A 22,500-nucleotide genomic window follows, 5' to 3' on the forward strand; every position below is an offset into this window, starting at 1 on the left:
GACTGTATTAACCTTAATTAGCTGTCCCTAATTAATAATACAGCCCCTATCTTCTATGTTAATTTCCCTAAAAATATCCTTCCAGGCCTTGAGGATTAAATGTTTATTTGAATGGCCCTCATGTCATCTGTAATACATTAATGGAGGTTAGCGGCTCAGTAGAAATATTTCATCATGACGAATAATCATCAGTAGAATAATCATGACGCATAGACCTGCAGCAAGCATTTGATGGGTGACACAAACACGGCCATTTTTTTTACGAAAACGCAGTAGTCTAAGCCAAGGGTAGCCCCCTTAATCAATGGCCCGGTCGTTATAACTAGCGATTGTCACAACAGTAGCTATTGCTGAAGACAAAAAAAAAAATCTCATTGCCCTCATTCCTTTATCAAAATCCTAACCCATAGCTGTAATAAACTCTGACATCACAAAAAAAATCTCCACTCTATATCCCATATTTAATCCACTTTGTTGACACATAAGCATAAGAACAAACCAATGTCCAATAAAAATCAAAACACTGGAATTTCAGAATCTAATGAACAGTGCAAAATCTTACCTGGATGCGTCCCCAACTGAGGGCACTTAAGAATAATCGAGGCATCTACTGAAATATAATCTGTCAAAGTTGTCCATTCACAGGGTCTAAGAACTTGCAAAGGTCTAGAAATATATATGTCAATATACACAAGTCCTGAAATTGTATGGCTACTAAACAAAGCAAATCCTTTCACATATAAATAGACATTGCGAATTAAAGTTTTTAAGACTTGACATATAGGTGAACGACTAATGCAATTTATAACTAGGTTTACGCTGCCTGGGTAACTTTAAGGGTTCCAGGAACCTTAAGGCGGCTTCAGCGACAAAAGTATTACCGGAGCAACATTTTTTTTTATTCGAGAAAGCGTTGCAGCTGCCCAGCCCTCAAAACTTATGCTGGTATAAAAACTGGTGATGGTCTTTCTGTAAATAATCTACTTCACGAGAGACAGGCGGGGAGTTCCATCCACTGCAACTTTCAAACTACATTAGGCCATTATATCGGATAACCTTCAAACACATCTTTTTGGAAACCCTTATGTCTCATACTTGGTTTACACGGATAACATTCTTTTAATTTTTCGTTCTTTTACATTTCACGCTGTTATCCCGTGTTTTTTTATCTAGTTTATTATTTTTTTTTAAGTTAGGTCCCTTTTTCTTGTTTATTGTTCTATTTCACTCTCTTTTTATATCTCATGGTTGGTTAAAAATAAATTTTTATTAGATCACATCAAATCATATTTCCATAGCCACAGAATTTAAGTTTATGTTCAAGGCCGTCAGCCACAGGGGATTCACTAGATGGCATTGGTTTCCCCCAGGGATCAATCAGTATTGGGCCATTACTATTTTCAATATCTAATATCAAACAGTTCGTGGTAACGAACTGTAAGTAAGGAGCGACCCGGCTCAACCGAAACTCTAAAAAACAGAATTTTGATACCAATAGATAATTCAAAAGAATCAGATTTTTATGCTGATTTCAAATATATAAGTTTTATCAAGTTTAGTCTTACCCATCAAAAGTTGCGCGCCTGAGAAAATTTGCCTGATTTTCGAAAAAAGGGGAAAAGACCCCCTAAAAGTTATACAACCTTAACGAAAATCACACCATCATATTCAACGTATAAGAGAACCCTACTGTAGAGGTTTCAAGCACCTATCTACAAAAATGTGGAATTTTTCATTTTTTGCCAGAAGAAAGATCACGGCCTTTCTAGTGCCCTTTTTAAGTAACCAAAAAAATGTAGGGTAACATGGCCCCCTTCCACGACGCTCTTTTTTTCCCAAAGTCACTCGATCAAAATTTGGAGATGGTCGTTTTGCTTACCATGGTTAAAAATACAATAGCTATTTCGTTTACGATGATTTGATTCTCCAATGTTCCTGGGGTACTGGCATAGAGTTATGAATTTTACCACCTGTTAACCTATGGTAGTGGTTATTGGAAAGCATACAGACGTGTTCAGGGGGGATCTTTTCTGGTCGGCTGGGAGAAGGTGGGTCGGGGGTTATATGGAAGGATCTTTCCATGAAGGAAGTTTTCATGGGGGAAGGGACATTGCTATGAAGGGGTGTCGGATTTCCCATCATTATTAAAGAAAAAGATCAGAAATTAAATAAAAAAAAAGTTTTTCAACTGAAAGTAAGGAGCAACATCAAAACTTAAAACGAACAGAAAATATTACGTATATGATTGGGTTCACTCCCTAGTCAATCCCTCGCTCTTTAAGCCAAAGATTTTTTAGTACTTTCATAAGAGCTATGTATTCTAATTAACGGCCTTTGTGATTAAGAGGTCATTTTTAAAGAATTGGAACAAAATTCGAACTTTAGCTTAAAGAGCAAGGAATTGACTAGGGGGCGAACCCCCTAATATACGTATTAAAAATCTATGAATATAGAAGTTCGTTACGTAAGTTAATTCATAAGTTCCGTGTATTTATTACTAATAAAAACGTTCATAAATAAAATTAAACAAGTTTCGAGAAAGCCATTTAACCAAATAAAAGTAAAATTAATATGCAAATTTTGTTTTAACTATTCATGTACGGTGAGCCAAAATCAAAACCTGCATTAATTCAAAACGTTCAAAAATTAAATTAAAAAAACAAGTTTTTTTAACTGAAAGTAAGGAACGACGTTAAAACTTAAAACGAACAGAAATTATTCCGTATATGAGAGGGGCTGTCCCCTCTTCAACGCCTCACTCTTTACGCTAAAATTTAACTTTCTCACAACTCTATTTTTTAAACAATAAAAAACTTATGCCCTGAGGGCTGTGGGGGGTTGTCATCCTCAAAGACCTAATTTCCAGAACTTTCAACTACGTTGAACAAAATGATTATCTCAAAATTTTGATTGGATGTGTTTGGAGAAATGGTGAGTGAGAGAGGGGAGTTAGTTGCCCTCCAATTACTTTCGAATACTAAAAAGGGCACTAGCCCTTTCAATTTCCAACTGAGTGAGCCCTTTTTGAAATTTCTACGACAGCGCTTTCTATAAAAACCTTTACCCCAAGGGCAAAACTTACAACCCTTGCCCTGAGGGCTGTGGGGGAACTGTAATCCTCAAAGACATAATTTACAGACCTTTCAACTACGTTGAACAAAATGGCTATCTCAAAATTTTGACTGGATATATTTGGGGAAATGGTGGGCTTGCGACGGGGGTTACTTGCCCTATAATCACTTTCGAATATTAAAAAGGGCACTAGCCTTTTCAATTTCCGATCAAATGAGCCCTTTTTGAAGTTTCTACGACAACGCCTTCTATAAAAAAAACCTTATATGCCCCCAGGGTATAACTTCATCATCGATATGGCTATCTCAAAATTTTGATTGGATATATTTGGGGAAAGGGTGGGCTTGAGAGGGGGTCATTTGCCCTCCAGTCTCTTTCGACTATTAAAAAGGGCACTAGCCCTTTCAATTTCCGATCGAATGAGCCCTTTTTAAAGTTTCTACGACAACGCTTTCTATAAGAACCTTATATGCCCCCAGAGCATAATTTAAAACCTTTGCCCTGAGGGCTGTGAGGGGGTTGTCATTCTCAAAGACTTAATTTCCAGAACTTTCAACTACGCCGAACAAAATGGCTATCTCAAAATTTAGATTGAATATGATTCGGGAAATGTTGGGCGCGAGAGGGGGGTTAGTTGCCCTCCAATTACTTTCGACTATTAAAAAAGACACTAGCTCTCTCAATTTCCAACCGAATGAACCCTTTTTGAAGTTTCTACGACAATGCTTTCTATAAAAACTTTATATTCCCTGAGGGCTGTGGTGGGAGCGTCATCCTCAAAGACAAAGTGTCAGGACCTTTCCACTACCCTGACCAAAATGCCTACCTCAAAATTTGATTAGATGTCTTTGGGGAAATGGTGGGCTTGAGAGTGGGGTTAATTGCCCTCCAATCACTTTCGAAGATTAAAAAGGGCACTAGCCCTTTCAATTTCCGATCAAATTAGCCCTTTTTGAAGTTTCTAGGACAACGCCTTCTATAAAAAAACCTTATATGCCCCCAGGGTATAACTTCCAACCCTTTCCCTGAGAGCTGTGGGGGGAGTGTCTTCCTCAAAAACATAATTTAAGGACTTTTTAACTACTTCGAACAAACTGGCTATCTAAAAATTTTTATTGGATGTGTTTGGGGAAATGGTGGGTGTGAGAGGGGTTTTAGTTACTTTCCGATAACTTTTTGAAGTTTTTACAGCATTGCTATCTATAAAAACCTTATATGCCCCCCAGGGCATAACTTACAACCCTTGCCCCGAGGGCTCTGAGGACGTTATCATCCTCAAAGACCTAATTTCGAAAAACTTTTAAGCACGTTGAACAAAATGGCTATCAAAAATTTTGATTGGCTGTGTTTGGGGAAAAGGTCGGCGTGAGAGCGGTGTTAGTTGCCCTTCAATAACTCTCGAGTATTAAAAAGGGCACTAGCCCTTTGAATTTCCAATCAAATGAGTCCCTTTTCAAGTTTCTACGATAAAGCTTTCAATAAAAACTTATATGCCCCCAGGGCATAACTTACAACCCTTACCCTGAGGGCTTTGGGGGGAGTGTCATCCTCAAAGATATAATTTTGGACCTTTCAACTACTTTGAACAAAATGGCTATCTCAAAATTTTGATAGGATGTGTCTGGATATATGGTGGGTGTGGAAGGGGTGTTAGTTGCTTTCCAAACAATTTCGGCTATTAAAAAGGGCACTAGCCCTTCGAGTTTCCGATCGAATGAGCCCTCTTTGAAGTTTCTACGACAAAGCTTTCTATAAAAACCTTATATGCCCCCAGAGCATAGCTTACAACCCTTGCCCTTTTGGGGGAATCGTGGGGGTGAGTAGAAGGTTAGTTGCCTTCCAATTGCTTTCAACTATTAAAAAGGGCATTAGACCTTTGAATTTCCAATCGAATGAGCCCTTTTTCAAGTTTTTACGACAACGCTTTCAATAATAACCTTATATACCCACAGGGCAAAACGTACAACCCTTGCCCTGAATACTGTGGGGGGAGTGTCCAACTCAAAGATTATAATTTCCGGATCTTTCAACTACGTTGAACAAAATGGTTATCTCAAAATTTTGACTGGATGTGTTTGGGGAAATGGTGGGCATGGAAGGGATGTTAATTGCCCTCCAATAACTTTCGACTATTAAAAAGGGCACTAGCCCTTTAAATTTCCAATCGAATGAGCCCTTTTTGAAGTTTCTACGGCAGAGCTTTCTATAAAAACCTTGTATATCCCCAGGGCATAACTTACAACCTTTGCCGTGAGTGCTGTGGGGGGGGGGGGTTGTCATTCTCAAAGACCTACTACGTGAAAGTTATTGAGCTTTCAACTACGTGAACAAAATGGCTATTTCAAAATTTTGATTGGATGTGTTTGGGGAAAAGGTGAGCGTGAGAGGGGGGAAAGTTGCCCTCCAATCAATTTCGACTATTAAAAAGGGCACTAGCCCGTTGAATTTCCAATCGAATGAGCCTTTTTTGAAGTTTCTACGACAACACTTTCTATACAAATCTTATATGCCTCAAGGGCATAACTTACAACCCTTACGTTGAGGGCTGTGGGGCAGTGTCCTCCTAAAACTTAATTGCTATCTGGAAATCAACTACGTTGAACAAAATGGCTATATCAAAATTTTGATTGGATGTGTTTGGGGAAATGGTGGGCGTGGAAAGGGTGTTAGTTGCTTTCCAATCGCTTTCGGCTATTAAAAAGGCACTAGCAATTCCAATTTCCAATCGAATGGATGTGAAGGAAGATTTGTTTTGTGAGGAGGAATTAGCAACAGTACTAAAAGGATTAAAAAATAATAAGGCTTCAGGTACTGATAGGGTGGTAAATGAGTTTCTTAAATATGGTGGCTCTGAGGTTAGAAATAAGTTATTAAAGATTATGAATAGGATTTTTTAAAAAGGGGAAGTACCTAACGGTTTTAGGAAAACCTTAATTAAGCCACTTTATAAGAAAGGTGATAAAAGTGAGTGTGGTAATTATCGAGGCATTAATCTGGTCTCTGTAGGTAGCAAATTACTTAGTAATATGATACTTTTTAGACTGAGATATGCCGTAGACAAAGTTTTAAGAGAAGAGCAGTGCGGTTTTAGAAAAGGTAGAGGATGTGTCGACCAAATTTTCACTCTTAGGCTAATAATTGAGAAGTGCAATCAGTTTTATAGATTCTGAGCAAGCGTTCGATTCTGTTGATAGAAGAGCTTTAGTAAAGGTTTTATCCTTGTATGATATACCAGACAAATACATTAAAGTGAAAGACAAATACATTAAAGTGGTAGGAAACGAGGTTATCAACTGGTTTTTTATTAAATCAGGAGTTAAGCAGGGTTTTGTTCTATCCCCCTTTATATGGATTATTTTGATGGACTTTGTTTAAAGGAGCACAGGAAAGGCAATGGGAGACCACGGTATCAAATGGTGTGGAAAAACTTTCCTGGACTTAGATTATGTTGATTATTTAAGCATCCTAGATGAAAGTGTGAGCAAAATGAATGAAGTTTTAGAGGTTTTGTGAGTTCAGGGTGCTAGAATAGGTTTGAAAATTAATGTTAAGAAGACTAAAGCTAGGAATAAGTGAAGATGAAAAGGTGACGTTGGGTAATGAAAAGATTGATCAGGTGGGTAGCTTGACTTACCTTGGTAGTATTATTAGTAAAGATGGTGAGAGCAGTGAAGATGCTAAAACTAGAATAGCCAAGGCTCTGGTTGTTTTTTCACATTTAAAAAAAGTCTGGAAGAATAGGAAGATAAGTCTGCAAACCAATATTAGAATATGAGAAGCGACAGTGATGACAGTGGTCAAATATGGCTCTGAAGCATGGACGCTCCGATAAGCGGATGAAGATTTGCTAGATGTTTTCCAGAGAAATTGCTTAAGGATTTTTCTGGGTACCCGGCTAACTGACCGTATATCAAACAATAGGCTATATGAAAAATGTGGTTCAATACCGCTCTCTAGATCTACAATGAAAGACAGGTTGAGGTGGCTAGGGCACGTTGTGCGGATGAAGGATGACAGATTGCCGAAGATTGTTCTTTTCGGCCAACCGTCTAGGGCTAAACGGAAAGCAGGTCGTCCTCGTCTGGGGTGGGAGAACGTCATAGAAAAAAATTAATTGAAATGGGAGCATCGGGGATAAGTATAAAAAGGAAGGCTTTAATTAGATCGTGATGGAGGAGGAGCTTGCTTAGCTGTGTTGGCCTCAGGCAGCTTGGGGCTTCGATGAGCTTCTAGCAGTAGTAGTAGTAGATCCCTTTTCGAAGTTTCTACGACAACTCCTTCGATACGAAGTGCCCTGGTCTAAAGAAAAAAAAAATAATACAGTGTGCCAACATCGTTCTTTACTTAGGCAGCGCTATTGCGCTGCCTATGAAACCGAGTGATTGCCAAATCAACACTTTGCTAATAATTGAAAAAAATATCGTTGCGTCCCACTGTTTTCTAAAAAAGTTGTGAAGACGAATTTCTATACTCTAAAATGTACACGTTGGATCAGTTGGTTGTGGGTTACTCCAGGCAATAAAGTTGATCGTGCGTTGCAGTTCTTGCTTACAACTTATTCTTTATAATACAGAAAAAAACAGCAATAAAACTTTGAAGCATGATAGGGCTTGGGCTATACAGGTCAATGGTGTACAATTTTGTGACCAACAGATGATTGACAGCAGATACCTCGTATCAAATTGCAAGAAGCTGGACACAATTGTGGAAATTAGGCGGCACTCAGAAGTGGTGTAATCTATCCGCTCCATCCTCTTGGCCCGTAAGTTCAAAACAAATAGGAGCACTTACGTGCAAAGGTCAGAGAAGAGGAGGAGGGCTCTGAAAATCTTCCTGATCTCCAATTGGCTCAAGGTGTTTGTCCAATAGATTACAAGTAAATCAGTAACAAAAAAAAATCCTACCTGCATTTCTGCTGAAAAGTTGGCGGAGTTGAAAAGCCCACTTTGAACCTTTGATGATTCAGATTGAAAATTTTTGTATACTTTCACTTCAAACAAGGATTAACATGCCTACTTTTCGGAAAAACAAGTTAGTAAGAGAGCTGACGGTAGAAAACAGGAGATTGAGGAACTGCGGGGAGCCCATTTCGACCCTCAACTAATGCAGATTGAAAAAATTTGCACGTTCTTCATTTTGAGAAGGTGCAAAATGCCCAGCATTCTACAAAAATAGAGGTGGGGAAGTTGATGGATGTTTTGGGGGCCATGGGTGCTTTGGTCCTCTTGTCATGCATGCTGAAAGTAACCACATGATACCGCTTCAAATGCGATGATAACATCCTAACTGTGCTAAAAAGCTGCTGGCAGTATTGATGGGGCCTTTGGTCAGCCTTGATTCTCCAATGATACCTTGTGGAAACCTTTGCGTGATTACGGGTAGAACAATTGACTTCCAACAGCTATTAATTAATAACGAAATATAAAGCGCGCTCTTTTTACTTAAAAAAAAAAACAAACAACAACAACACAGAAACAGAAGAAATTTTTATTGACAAACCACGGATCTGCATTCTATGAACACTTATCTCATCGGATTGGAGGGGCCTAGACTTTAGTTCTCCAATAATACTAACTGGAAGCCCTTAGTGATTACAGTTAAAACAAGGTGCACAATTCCTACCTGTTTTCTGAGAAGCAGGTTGAGAGAGTCTGGGGATTTTGGGGGAAGAACACGCCTATTTTACACCTCAAATAATACAGATTGAAATTCCTTGCATGACTCCGCTTCAATTAAGAAGGGACATTCCTGCCTTTCTGAAAAAAATAAAATGGGGAGAAGACAAGAAGAGGGTGGAGGATTTCAGGGAATACAGGCCCATTTAATGGTCCCAATAATAATGATTGAAATCTTTGTAATATTCTGGTTCAAACAAGGTATCCCATGCCTTCCTTTTTACTATGGAGTTGGCAAAAGAAGGCGGTAGAGAGGTCACGGCCGTACTCTGGTCCACTATGCACAGAGACTAAAATTCCTTGCATGATTTTGGTTCAAGGATCGCGAAGCATGCCAAGGTTTTCGCTAAAAATCTGGCAATTTTAGGGGAGGGGATGTTTTGAAGTCCATTCTCCGCTTTGATTCTGCAACCATAGAGAAAAAAGTCCCCGGATTATTCTTGTCCAAACACAGCAACATGCCTATTTTTCTGAAAAAAAAGACTGCCGGAGGGTCAGGGAGAGGGGCTGTAGGAGGGTCATATTATACCTTTATTAGCACTCGTTTAAACTTCCTGCCTTGATTCAGCTTCAAAAAATGCGAAAAATAATTAGCTTTCGGCTAAAAAGTTTACAGGGAAGGAGAGGATGACGAAAGGATCACGACCCACTTTGTCCCTTCAGCTTATTTTGGCAACGAATAAAACCCTTTTTTTCACTGAATGTGGACTTATTTGACCAGTGTAGAACCATTTTCGGGTTATTTCCTTTCTTTTTCTTGAACTTTCTTTTTCTTGACGTGGACCAACTTTCTAATATCACTACTGTGAAAGAAGCAAAGGATGAGCTCCATTTCTTTTTCAATGAGATAACTATTAAAGTTAAAGAGGCTTATGTGACAGTATTCCTCCACCTCCAATCCAAAAGCGGAAAATTAAATAACAAACAACTAAAATCAGTCAAATTTAAATTTGAAACAGGTGCTTGCTTGCCTGCCTGCTTGAACGGAGCATATATGTCGAAAGCACAAACATGGCCCGAAGAAACAAGGTTTGGTGGAACAACTTCAGAATTTTCAGATTGTCCTCTCTAACATAGACTATAAAACTCCACTTCAGCTCACTCATTGTAGGCGCTGAATAAAATACAAAAAATAAATATTCATTTTGGACCCATGCAAAAATCATACCCAGCTTCCCAAAATGTAATGTCATTTCATCAACCGGTCAGGTCAAAAATGTACAACGTTTCACAAAAACCGCAGAAGTTGGCCGCTTAACAATTCCTCAAAGTTAACTAAAATCGGAAGAATAGGAAAAAGAAAAGAAAAAGAAAGTAAAAAAAAACCAGGAAAAAAGCGTTGCTGCCGCAACACAAAACATTTTAAATTAAACATACATAATTAAATAAACAAATGTCTATTTCTACATCTATATAAGGGAAATGAGTAATTAGGTGAGTAGATTTATTTTTGAACAGGCCAACAGCTAAATAACTCAAAATTTATTAACATGGATGATTTTGCTCAAATTGAAAATATGTCCTACGTAGCTTGAAACACTGCAGCTGCCTTTTAAAGCATTTTATAATAATGGTAAAAACAATGTTTGCAAAGAATGGCATTAAAGTGACGAGTACACAGGGTCGAGATTCACTCTGATTAGACCTCGTCACATATAGTATCAGACTAATAATGTCTGTCTATTTCCAAAGAGCCCTGCAATCTGTCTCAGACAGGTAAATAAAAACTATTAAGAAAAACAGAATGCTAGCAATTTTCACAAAAGAGAAAAGATGTTGTTTTTCGATTTTTATCTTCAATTATGCACAGTGCTTGATTACATCGGTTCAGTACAGACAATTTCCCTTATTAGCATAAAAACTCTACAATGAAATGCAAATTTTTGTTCGTTTTCTTATGTCCAAAAGACATGAATTATTGTGAATAAAATAAATGACGAGATTGCATGTTTTTCAAAAGAGCGCAATTCCAAATCTAAAAGTGAAATTGAGATTGATCTTTGAAACAGTTTGAGCAAATTGCCGACAACTTATGAAAAAAAAAATTAGTTAATTTTAGTTATTTTTTTTTTTTTGGCAAATCATGATGTTTGCAAATTGAATGCAGTTATGTAGATAGCATCCAATCGCTGAAATTAAAACGCTGACGGTCTTCTTACCAAGAGTAGCTTTTAGATAGACAAAGATTTACAACTGCTAACTCACCTCACACAACTATTAAATAAAAATAAAATAAAAAGTGTCCCGTTTTTTCTTATAATCAAAGAAAACACGGAAACAGAAGAGATTGTTATTGGCTAACCACAAACAAGTTTTTTCTAATCACGACAAAACATACAACGAGACATCAGCGAATCTGCCTTCTGAGGGCACTTACCTTTTCTATGAAGAAAATAATGGGTTCCTTTAAACTATGCATAAGAGAATTCAGTTCCCCTGCTTTGAGAAAACTATACCATCGGTCCCATGCCCCGTAAACTGTCACAGGAGCTGCGACTATTAGTCACAGTTACGGAGCAACATAAAGGTGATAATATCTATCAGATTGAAATCGAGCCCTATAAAAACACAACTCGTCACCCTTAAGAATGAGGGTGACAAGAATGTCGCCCTTCCTTCACAAAGGTCTAATCGAACACAGACATCTGATACCATAACTATAGCTGAAGACCCGATTTTTCTAAATTAATTCCACTAGCCAGTACAGTAATTAAACTGATAAAAAGAGATTTTGATACCCCTACCGCCTTCCACAGAAGCTGGATCACCTCAGACCATAAGAAGTTATATAAATATGAGTCTAACTATTATTTCCCAACGAATTTGGCTGGCATTTGATTTTCTAGTAATTGTGCATATGACAAGAATTCCACCAACCCTTTACTCCTCCTCCCCCTCCCAGTGTGAACTGAGACTAGACTCTGGAAATGCATTAAAAGGGCGCAAATATCTTCTGGCTAAGTTTGGCTGAGACCCAACAGCCCACTTTGGTGAAATACGATGATGCTACAATTTATATAGAAAGCATAACGGGACGTTAACACTTATTTCCAACGAGTTTTGTAAAGATTCCTTCAAGTAAATGTCCCAATGACAAGAATAAGGCACTCCCTCACACTGCCTAGGTGGGCTCGGTGTAAATTCCCAAAAGGCATGTAATAAAGGAACCCTTACTTCCCACAAAGTTTGATTAAGATTTGGCAAATCGTTCTTATATATGCGATGATAACGAGAAATTAGGGACCCCATCCCCCAAGGAGGTCAAAATAAAAAAATTAGTACCCTTAATCCTGATTCCGACAAAGTCTGCTGACATCCAATACACTTTTTCTCTAGATATACCGATGACGATATTTTAAGAGTCCCTCCCAAATAAAGGCGGGATGCAATTCTGATCACCTAAAAGAATAGTAACTACACTAGCTCTTTTTCCCCAAAGATTTATGAAACATATACTTTACAAGCTCAAATATGCTTGAACACCAACTTTGGAGAACCTCAAACACCATTAGTGAAAAAGTATCTTTTAGTTTATGTTTCAGGACATTTATAATGTGATTTAAATTAACACTAAGCCATCTAAGACTATTCCCTAAAATATTCGTGATAGGTTATGAGCCAAAAGAAGTACAAAACATCTAAATTTTGTACTTCTCCATTTAATATCTATATATGTCAGCTTAGGCGGGGACGGACCGTTGGCAATTCCGGCGCAGAGGCCCCGCTTCTGAGCCTCCATTAGTATAGATTGAAAACCCTTAAACTAATCTGATTTCAAAAAGATGTGGCATAGCCACCTGACGTGCTTGGTTTTGGACGCCAATATTGGAATATTAACCTCAGAATTTTAATCAGGAAGGCAAACATTCTTTACATACCATAATTTTTCACTACACTTTTGTTCGTTAATTTTCGTCTCCTGTGGTACTTTGCATAGAAACCAGGCCGATGTAATTTAAGTATAGACGGTTCTTCATATTTTCACAAAAGTGTAATTTTTCCTGGATTTAGATAAAATCATTTTGAATGCAGCATTCCAAATGCTATAAGATTCTTATATTTATGGTCATTCGTGGTCAAGACACTCTTGACAAAATTGGCGAAGAATTGTATTGAAGTTGTTTAATGGAATACTCAGCTGGATTTTGGGTTTTGAAATTGAACTTCTAAAGAGGGAGAAATGTTTTGAAAGCCGAATCATAAGTTTACATTTTGTTTTCTTTTGTTATTTTTGGTTTTGGACTTACTGCACAAATGTTTAATACTTAATGATTGAACACATAACACATTGAAGGAATTGATCTTTTTGCCAGGAATTCTTACCATTAAAATTTTTCTTTCATTCGGTGTGTAAATTTTAAGTTCTTTTCTTTTTTTATCTGAGAATTGTATTTGTCACACCACCCTAGATCGTCAATTCACCCATCACTCCCCTCACAATTATTATTCTGGTCCCTTCACCTGTGTAATATTTTCAGTGGGCGGAGTATTTTAAACTGCAGTTTTAGGATCTTTTTAACGGTCTTGCAAGTTGCAAAGCTGTTAGTTAGGCAAAGAAAATTTCACGGAAAATATGTTCTGCTCAAATTCGGGATAGCCAAGTAAACTTGTTTAAATATTTAGGCCTACCTTTGCACCCTCTAATGCTTGAACAATTAGTAACCCTGTATGAAGGCTAATTCTGAGATAAAAAAAAATTAATTTGAAGAATTTGTGATATAATTATTTCTTCTTGAGAACTATCCCTAAATACCATATTCTTACCATAAAAAATGCACCACCTCGTCCCCCTCCTAATGAGGTAAAACTTAGCTATATACTATGTAAAAGGTCGGGAAATAAGGGATTTAAGCGAAAGTGACCTCAAAAATATTATTCATAAGAAAATTTCCATAACAGCTTAAAATAAAAATTTGGTTATTAGACTCATATTGTTTTCTTGTAGAGTTTTATGTTATTATTGGACTTATTTATCACGAACTACTGGTTAATAATGACAAATAATGTTAGTGTGAAGAAAAATAATAAGTAACTTTTACATGATTTGTAGCCTATAGCTATCATGTCCAGGCATTAAATGGGCTGATAAAACATTGAAACTGCAATAAGAGTAGAATGGCCTTATTGAATCGTGTCACGCACCCCTGCTGCCACCTACAACTTTTTTTAACACCATATATTGGCACGAGAACCACGTGGTTTATGGTTTTTTGTCAATGAGAATTTGAAAAACAGGAATTTTGTCACATTTATGTATGTTTTCATGGATGGTTATGTGTGTTGGTCGATTTATTTGATGTTTTTCATGGATGTTTAATGGTTTTTGTCAGTGAGAATTTGAAAAACAGGAACTGTGTCACATTTATGGATGTCAACAGCAATTCATGTCTGTTTTATGGTTTTCTCAGTGAGAATTTTAAAAACAGGGTGACAGGACCACGTGGTTTATGGTTTTCTCACTGAGAATGAAAAAACAGTAATTTTCTCACTTGGAAATACAGGAACTTTCTCACTTGGAAAACAATAAAACACGTGGTCCTGTCACGAGTAACACCTGTGAACTTGATTTACATAAAGTTCGCTGAGAGCGTGCACTTACAACAACAACAACATCAACCTTGGAACACCTGTGCTGTCGACCACAATTCACCTATCGTGAATCAATAATTCCCCTTAGAAACAACAAATTAATTTCCCCTTTCTTGACAGATCAATCAATCAATGACATCATCTGTCAGACTTTAAAAATTTTTGCCTAGAAACATTTCTCCAGGAATAGATCCAAATCATTAATGTCTTTGCCTCGGGAACAGTTCTACTGGTCGAACTCCAAAGGATATTAATAACCAAAGGACATGGAAACAATTAGGCAAGAAACATCTTAGCGATGAATTGTTTTAGCGCGCGAAAAGGTTTCCTATTAATTTGAAATGCGTTAGCGCAGAGATGCCAATAACAAAGGAACACGCTGAATTTGCGTTTAGGGATTATTTGGGCGAAACCGTTTTAGACAGGTTATGGAACTATTTCGGCGAAACAGATAGAGACATTTTAAAAGAAGATTTTTGAAGAGATTTTTGAAGAGGTTTTGAGTGTGGTCGTTATAATACACAAGTTTCATTTGAACAGTGTTGTGAGGTCCTCTAACCCAACCCCAAAGGGTTCCAATCCTCCTAACCTAACCCCGAAGGAAGCCCCCGGTCCTCAAAGGCCCCCCAAGCTCCCAAAGGCCCTCCACCGGTCCCCAAATGTCCCCCAGGCCCCCAACTGTCCCCCCGGACCCTCAAAGGCCCCCAAGCTCCCAAAGGAATTATTTACTGACCTTCAGTTGTTGTGATTTTAAAAGTTCTGCTTTTGTTTTCTAAAATCATTGCCTAAAATGCCTCAAACTGTTTCACCCAAAGAGACACATACACAGAGACACACACACAGAGACACAAACAGAGACAAACACACAGAGACACACACAGAGACATACACACAGAGACACACGCACAGAGACAAACACACAGACACACACACACAGAGACACAGACACAGAGACACAAACACAGAGACACACACACAGACACACAGACACACAAACACACACAAAGAGACACATACACACAAACACACACACAGAAACACACACACAGATACACACACACAGAGACAAACACACAGAGACACACACACAGAGACACACACACACAGAGACACAAATACAGAGACACACACACACAGACACACAAACACAGACAGACAAACACACAGACACACACACAGACACACATACACACAAACAAAGACACACAGACACACACACACACAGACACACACACACAGAGACACACATACAGAGAGACACACACACACAGACACAGACACACTCTGAGACACACAGAGAGACACACACACAGAGAGACACACACACAGTGACACACACAGAGACACACACACAAAGAGACACAGACACAGAGACACACACACAGAGACACACACACACAGAGACACACACACACACAGACACACACACAGAGACACACACACACAGAGACACACACACACAGAGACACACACACAGAGACACACACACACATACACACACACACAGAGACACAACACAGAGACACAAAAACAGAGACACACACACAGAGACACACACACACAGAGACACACACACAGAGACACACACACAGACATACACACACAGAGACACACACAGACAGACACACACAGAGAGACACACACAGAGACACACACACAGAGACACACAGAGAGACACACACACAGAGAGAGACACGCACACAGAGACACACACACAAAGAGACACAAACACACAGACACACACACACAGAGACACACACTGAGAGACACACACACAGAGACACACACACAGAGACAAACAAACAGAGACACGCACACAGAGACACACACACAGAGTCACACACACAGAGACACACACACAGAGAAACACACAGAGAGACACACACACAGAGACACACACACAGAGACACACACAGAGAGACACACACACAGAGACACACAAACACAGACAAACACTCAGAGACACACACACACAGAGACACACACACAGAGACACAGACACAGAGACACACACACAGACACACACACACAGACAGACACACACATAGACACACACACACACACACACACACACACAGAGAAAGATACATACAGACACACACAGAGAGAAACACACACAGAGACACACACACAGAGACACACACACAGAGACACAGACACAGAGACACACACACAGAGACACAGACAAAGAGACACACACACACAGACACACACAGAGAGAGAGACACAAACAGAGACACACAAATAGAAACAGACAGAATCAAACAGTGAGACACACACAGATAGACACACACACAGAGACACACACACACAGAAACAAACACCCACAGAGGCACACACAGAGACACACAAACAGAGACACACACACAGAGACACACACACACAGACAAACACACAGAGACAAACACACAGACACACACACACACACAGAAACACACACAGACACAAACACACACACACACACACACAGACACAAACAAACAGACACACACAAAAAGAGAGACACACACACACAGAGACACACACACACAGAGACACACACACAGAGACACACACACAGATACACACACACAGAGACACACACACACAGACACAGACACACAGACACACACACAGAGACACACAAACACAGAGACACACACACAGAGACACACACACAGAGACACACACACAGATATACACACACAGAGACACAAACACAGACACATACACAGAGAGACACACACACAGAGAGACACACACAGAGACACACACACACAGAGAGAGACACACAGAGAGAAACACACACAGAGAGACACACACACACACAGACACATACACACAGAGACACACACACAGAGACACACACACACATAGACACACACACACACACAGACACACACAGACACACCAACAGACACACACAACCACACACAAACCCACAGACACACACAAACACATACACTCACCCACACACACACACACACAGACCAACACACAGAGACACACACACACAGACACACACACAGACACTCTCAAACACAGAGGGACTCTGACACACTCAGACTCTCAGACACAAAGTGACACACACACACACACCCACACACAGATACCCACACACACACACACACACACACACACAGCGACACACACAGAGACACACACAGAGAGACACAAACACAGAGACACACACACACAGACACACACACATACAGACAAACACACAGACACACACACACACAGACACACACAGAGACACACAGACAGAGAGACACAGACACATACACACACACACACAGAGACACACACACAGAGACACACACTCACAGACACACACACAGAGACACCCTCAGAGACACACACACATAGACACACACACAGAGACACAGACACAGAGACACACACACAGAGACACAGACAAAGAGACACAGACACAGATACACAAACACACAGAGACACACACACACACAGAGACACACACACACAGAGACACACACACAGAGACACACACACAGAGACACACACACAGAGAAACACACACACACACGGACACACAGAGAGACACACACACAGAGAGACACACAAACAGAGACAAACACACAGAGACACACACACAGAGACAAACACACAGACACACACACACACAGAGACACACACACAGAGACACACACACAGAGACACACACACAGAGACACACACACAGAGACACAGACACATAGACACACACACAGACACACACACACATAGACACACACACAGAGACACACACACACAGAGAGAGACCCAGAGACACAGAGACAGAGACACAGATACAGAGACACACAGACACAGAGACACACACACAGAGACACACACGCAGAGACACACACACACAGACACACACACACAGACACAGACACAGAGACACACACACACGGACAAACACACACAGAGAAACACACAGAGAGACACACACACAGAGACACACACACAGAGACACACACACAGAGACACACACAGAGACACACACAGAGACACACACACAGAGACACACACACAGACACACACACAGAGACACACACACACAGAGACACACACAGAGACACACACAGAGACACACACAAAGAGACACACACACACACACAGAGACACACACACACAGACACACACACAGAGACACACAAACAGAGACACAGACACAGAGACACACACACAGAGACACACACACAGAGACACACAAACAGAGAAACACACACAGAGACACACAAACAGAGACACACACACACACACACACACAGACACACAAAGACATACACACAGAGACACACACACAGAGACACACACACAGACACACACATACAGAGACACACACACAGAGACACACACACAGACACACACAGACAGAGACACACAGAGACACACACACAGAGACACATACAGAGAGACACAAACACAGAGACACAGAGACAGAGACACACACACAGAGACACACACACAGAGACACACACACACAGACACACACACACAGAGACAAACACACACAGACACAGACACAGAGACACACACACAGAGAGACACACACACACAGACACAAACTCACACACACACACACAGAGACACACACAGAGAGAGACACACACATAGACACACACACACAGAGACACACACACACAGACACACACACACACACACACACACAGACACACACACACACACACACACACAAAGACACACACACAGAGACAAAGATACAGAGACACAGACACAGAGACACACACACACACAGAGACACACACACAGAGACACACACGCAGAGACACACACAGAGACACAGACACAGAGACACATACACAGAGACACAGACACAGAGACACACACACGGAGACACACACACAGAGACACACACACAGAGACACACACACAGAGAATCATACACACAGAGACAGAGAGACACACACAGAGAGACACTCACACAGAGACACACACAGAGAGACACACACACAGAGACACACACACAGAGACACACACAGAGACACACACACAGAGACACACACACAGAGACACAAACACACACACAAACACACACAGACAGAATCTCACACACAGACACACACCCAGAGACACACACACAGAGACACACACACACACACACACACACACAGAGACACACACACAGAGACACACACACAGAGACACACACACAGAGACACACACACACACACAGAGACACACACACAGAGAGACACACACAGAGACACACACACAGAGACACACAAACAGACACACTCACACAGACACACACACACAGAGACACTCACTCAGAGACACACATACAGAGACACACATACAGAGACACACATACAGGAGACACACACATACACTCACACACAGAGACACACACACAGAGACAAGCTCTGAGAGTCTATCACACTCAGACAATCCCACAGAGACACACACACAGACTGAAAAACCCCCTGACACACACACAGCGACACAAACACAGACACTCATACCCACAGAGAGACAGACACAGACAGACACAACCACAGAGACACACACACAGAGAGGCACACACAGAGATAGACACACAGAGAGACACACACAGAGAGACACACACAGACACAGACACACCCACACCACCACCTACACAGACACACACCCACACACACACACCCAGAGACACACACAAAGAGACACACACACGCAGACACACATGATCCTTTAGTACCTTCGCAATTATGCCTAAATGAAGATATTTATGTAGAGTTCCAACGACCTATGGCTAAGTTTGCTAAAGACATGCTATTTTCTTGCGAAAACACACAAAATCAGAAAAAATGTTCAATGTTCCTTTAGTACCTACTCAATTAGACTAAAAATGAAGATATCTATGTAGAGTTTCAACTAGCTATGGCTAAGTTTACTAAAGACAAGCTATTTTCTTGCGAAAACACATAAAATCAGAAACAATGTTCAATGTTCCTTTAGTACCTACGCAATTAGACTAAAAATGAAGATATTTATGCAGAGTTTCAACTAGCTATAGCTAAGTTTGCTAAAGACAAGCTATTTTCTTGCGAAAACACACAAAATCAGAAAAAGAATGTTCAATGTTCCTCTAGTACCGACACAATTAGACTAAAAATGAAGATATATATGCAGAGTTTCAACTAGCTATGGCTATGTTTTCTAAAGACAAGCTATTTTCTTGCGAAAACACACAAAATCAGAAAAAATATTGTTAGGTTAGATTAAGTTAGATTAGGTTATGCTATCCTACGTACGCGTGCATATAGGTTAGGTGAGGTTTGATTAAGTTAGGTTAGGTTAAGTTAGGTTCGGTTAGATTAAGTTAGGTTAGGTTAAGTTAGGTTAGGATAGGTTAGATTAAGTTAGGTTAGGCTAAGTTAGGTTAGGCTAGGTTAGCCTACGTACGCGCGCGTACGTAGGCTAACCTAGCCTAACCTAACTTAGCCTAACCTAACTTAATCTAACCGTGTGTGTGTCTCTGTGTGTGTGTCTCTGTGTGAGTGTCTCTGTGTGTGTGTCTCTGTATGTGCGTCTCTGTATGTGTGTGTCTGTGTGTGTGTCTGTCTGTCTGTGTGTGTGTCTATGTTTTTGTGTCTCTGTGTGTGTGTCTCTGTGTGTGTGTCTCAGTGTGTGTGTGTCTGTGTGTGTGTCTCTGTGTGTGTGTCTCTGTGTGAGTGTCTCTGTGTGTGTGTCTCTGTATGTGCGTCTCTGTATGTGTGTCTCTGTGTGTGTGTCTCTGAGTGCGTGTCTCTGTGTGTGTGTCTGTGTGTGTGTGTCTCTGTGTGTGTGTCTCTGTGTGTGTGTCTCTGTGTATGTGTCTCTGTATGTGTGTGTCTCTGTATGTGTGTCTCTGTGTGTGTGTCTCTGTTTGTGTGTCTCTGTGTGTGTGTGTCTGTGTGTGTGTGTCTCTGTGTGTGTGTCTCTGTGTGTGTGTCTCTGTGTGCGTCTCTGTGTGTGTGTCTCTGTGTGTGTGTTTGTGTCTCTGTGTGTGTCTCTGTGTGTGTTTCTCTGTGTGTGTGTCTCTGTGTGTGTCTCTGTGTGAGTATCTGTGTGTGTGTCTGTGTGTGTGTGTCTCTGTGTGTGTGTCTCTGTGTCTGTGTCTCTGTGTGTGTGTCTCAGTGTGTGTGTCTCTGTGTCTGTGTCTCTGTGTCTGTGTCTCTGTGTGTGTGTCTCTGTGTTTGTGTCTGCGTGTGTGTGTCTGTGTGTGTGTGTCGGTGAGTGTGTGTGTCTGTGTGTGTGTCTCTGTATGTGTGTCTATGTCTGTGTGTGTGTGAGTGTGTGTCTCTGTGTGTGTGTCTCTGTGTGTGTGTGTCTCTGTGTCTGTCTCTCTGTGAGTGTCTCTGTGTGTGTGTGTCTCTGTTTGTGCGTCTCTGTATGTGTGTCTCTGTGTGTGTGTCTCTGAGTGCGTGTCTCTGTGTGTGTGTCTGTGTGTGTGTGTCTCTGTGTGTGTGTCTCTGTGTGTGTGTCTCTGTGTGTGTGTCTCTGTGTGTGTGTCTCTGTGTGTGTGTCTCTCTGTGTGTGTGTGTGTGTGTCTCTGTGTGTTTGTCTCTGTGTGTTTGTCTCTCTTTGTGTGTCTCTGTGTGTGTGTCTCTGTGTGTGTGTCTCTGTGTGTGTGTCTGTGTGTGCGTGTCTGTGTGTGTGTCTGTGTGTGTTTATTTGTGTCTGTATGTGTGTGTCTGTGTGTGTGTGTCTGTGTGTATGTCTCTGTGTGTGTGTCTCTGTGTTTGTGTCTCTGTGTGTTTGTGTCTCTGTGTGTCTGTCTCTGTGTGTTTGTCTCTGTGTGTGTGTGTCTCTGTGTGTGTGTCTCTGTGTGTGTGTCTCTGTGTGTGTGTCTCTGTGTGTGCGTCTCTGTATGTGTGTCTCTGTATGTGTGTCTCTGTGTGTGTGTCTCTGTGCGTGTGTCTCTGTGTGTGTCTCTGTGTGTCTGTGTGTGTGTGTGTGTGTGTGTGTGTGTGTCTGTGTGTTTGTGTCTCTGTGTTTCTGTCTCTGTGTGTGTGTGTCTGTGAGTGTGTCTCTGTGTATGTGTCTCTGTGTCTGTGTCTCTGTGTGTGTGTCTCTGTGTGCGTGTCTCTGTGTGAGTGTCTGGGTGTGTGTGTGTGGGTGTGTGTGTCTCTGTGTGTGTGTCTCTGTGTGTGTTTCTCTGTGTGTGTGTCTCTGTGTGTGAGTCTCTCTCTGT

At 40.7% G+C, this 22,500-nt stretch overlaps 1 protein-coding gene across 1 annotated transcript in view; it reads right to left on the reverse strand.

The window, feature by feature from the left end:
- The window catches only part of LOC148949323 (ubiquitin carboxyl-terminal hydrolase 48-like), a 302,263-nt gene that overhangs the window by 148,882 nt on the left and 130,881 nt on the right, over nt 1-22,500 (reverse strand). Inside the window, exon 9 of the mRNA XM_089092923.1 lies at nt 563-666. Coding sequence (XP_088949049.1) covers nt 563-666 — 104 coding nt within the window. The remainder of the gene's footprint in view (nt 1-562; nt 667-22,500) is intronic.

This window comes from Artemia sp. Qi Xiang Cuo, chromosome 8 (genome assembly GCF_049724085.1).
Source record: "Artemia sp. Qi Xiang Cuo chromosome 8, ASM4972408v1, whole genome shotgun sequence".
Lineage (NCBI taxonomy): Eukaryota > Metazoa > Arthropoda > Branchiopoda > Anostraca > Artemiidae > Artemia > Artemia sp. Qi Xiang Cuo.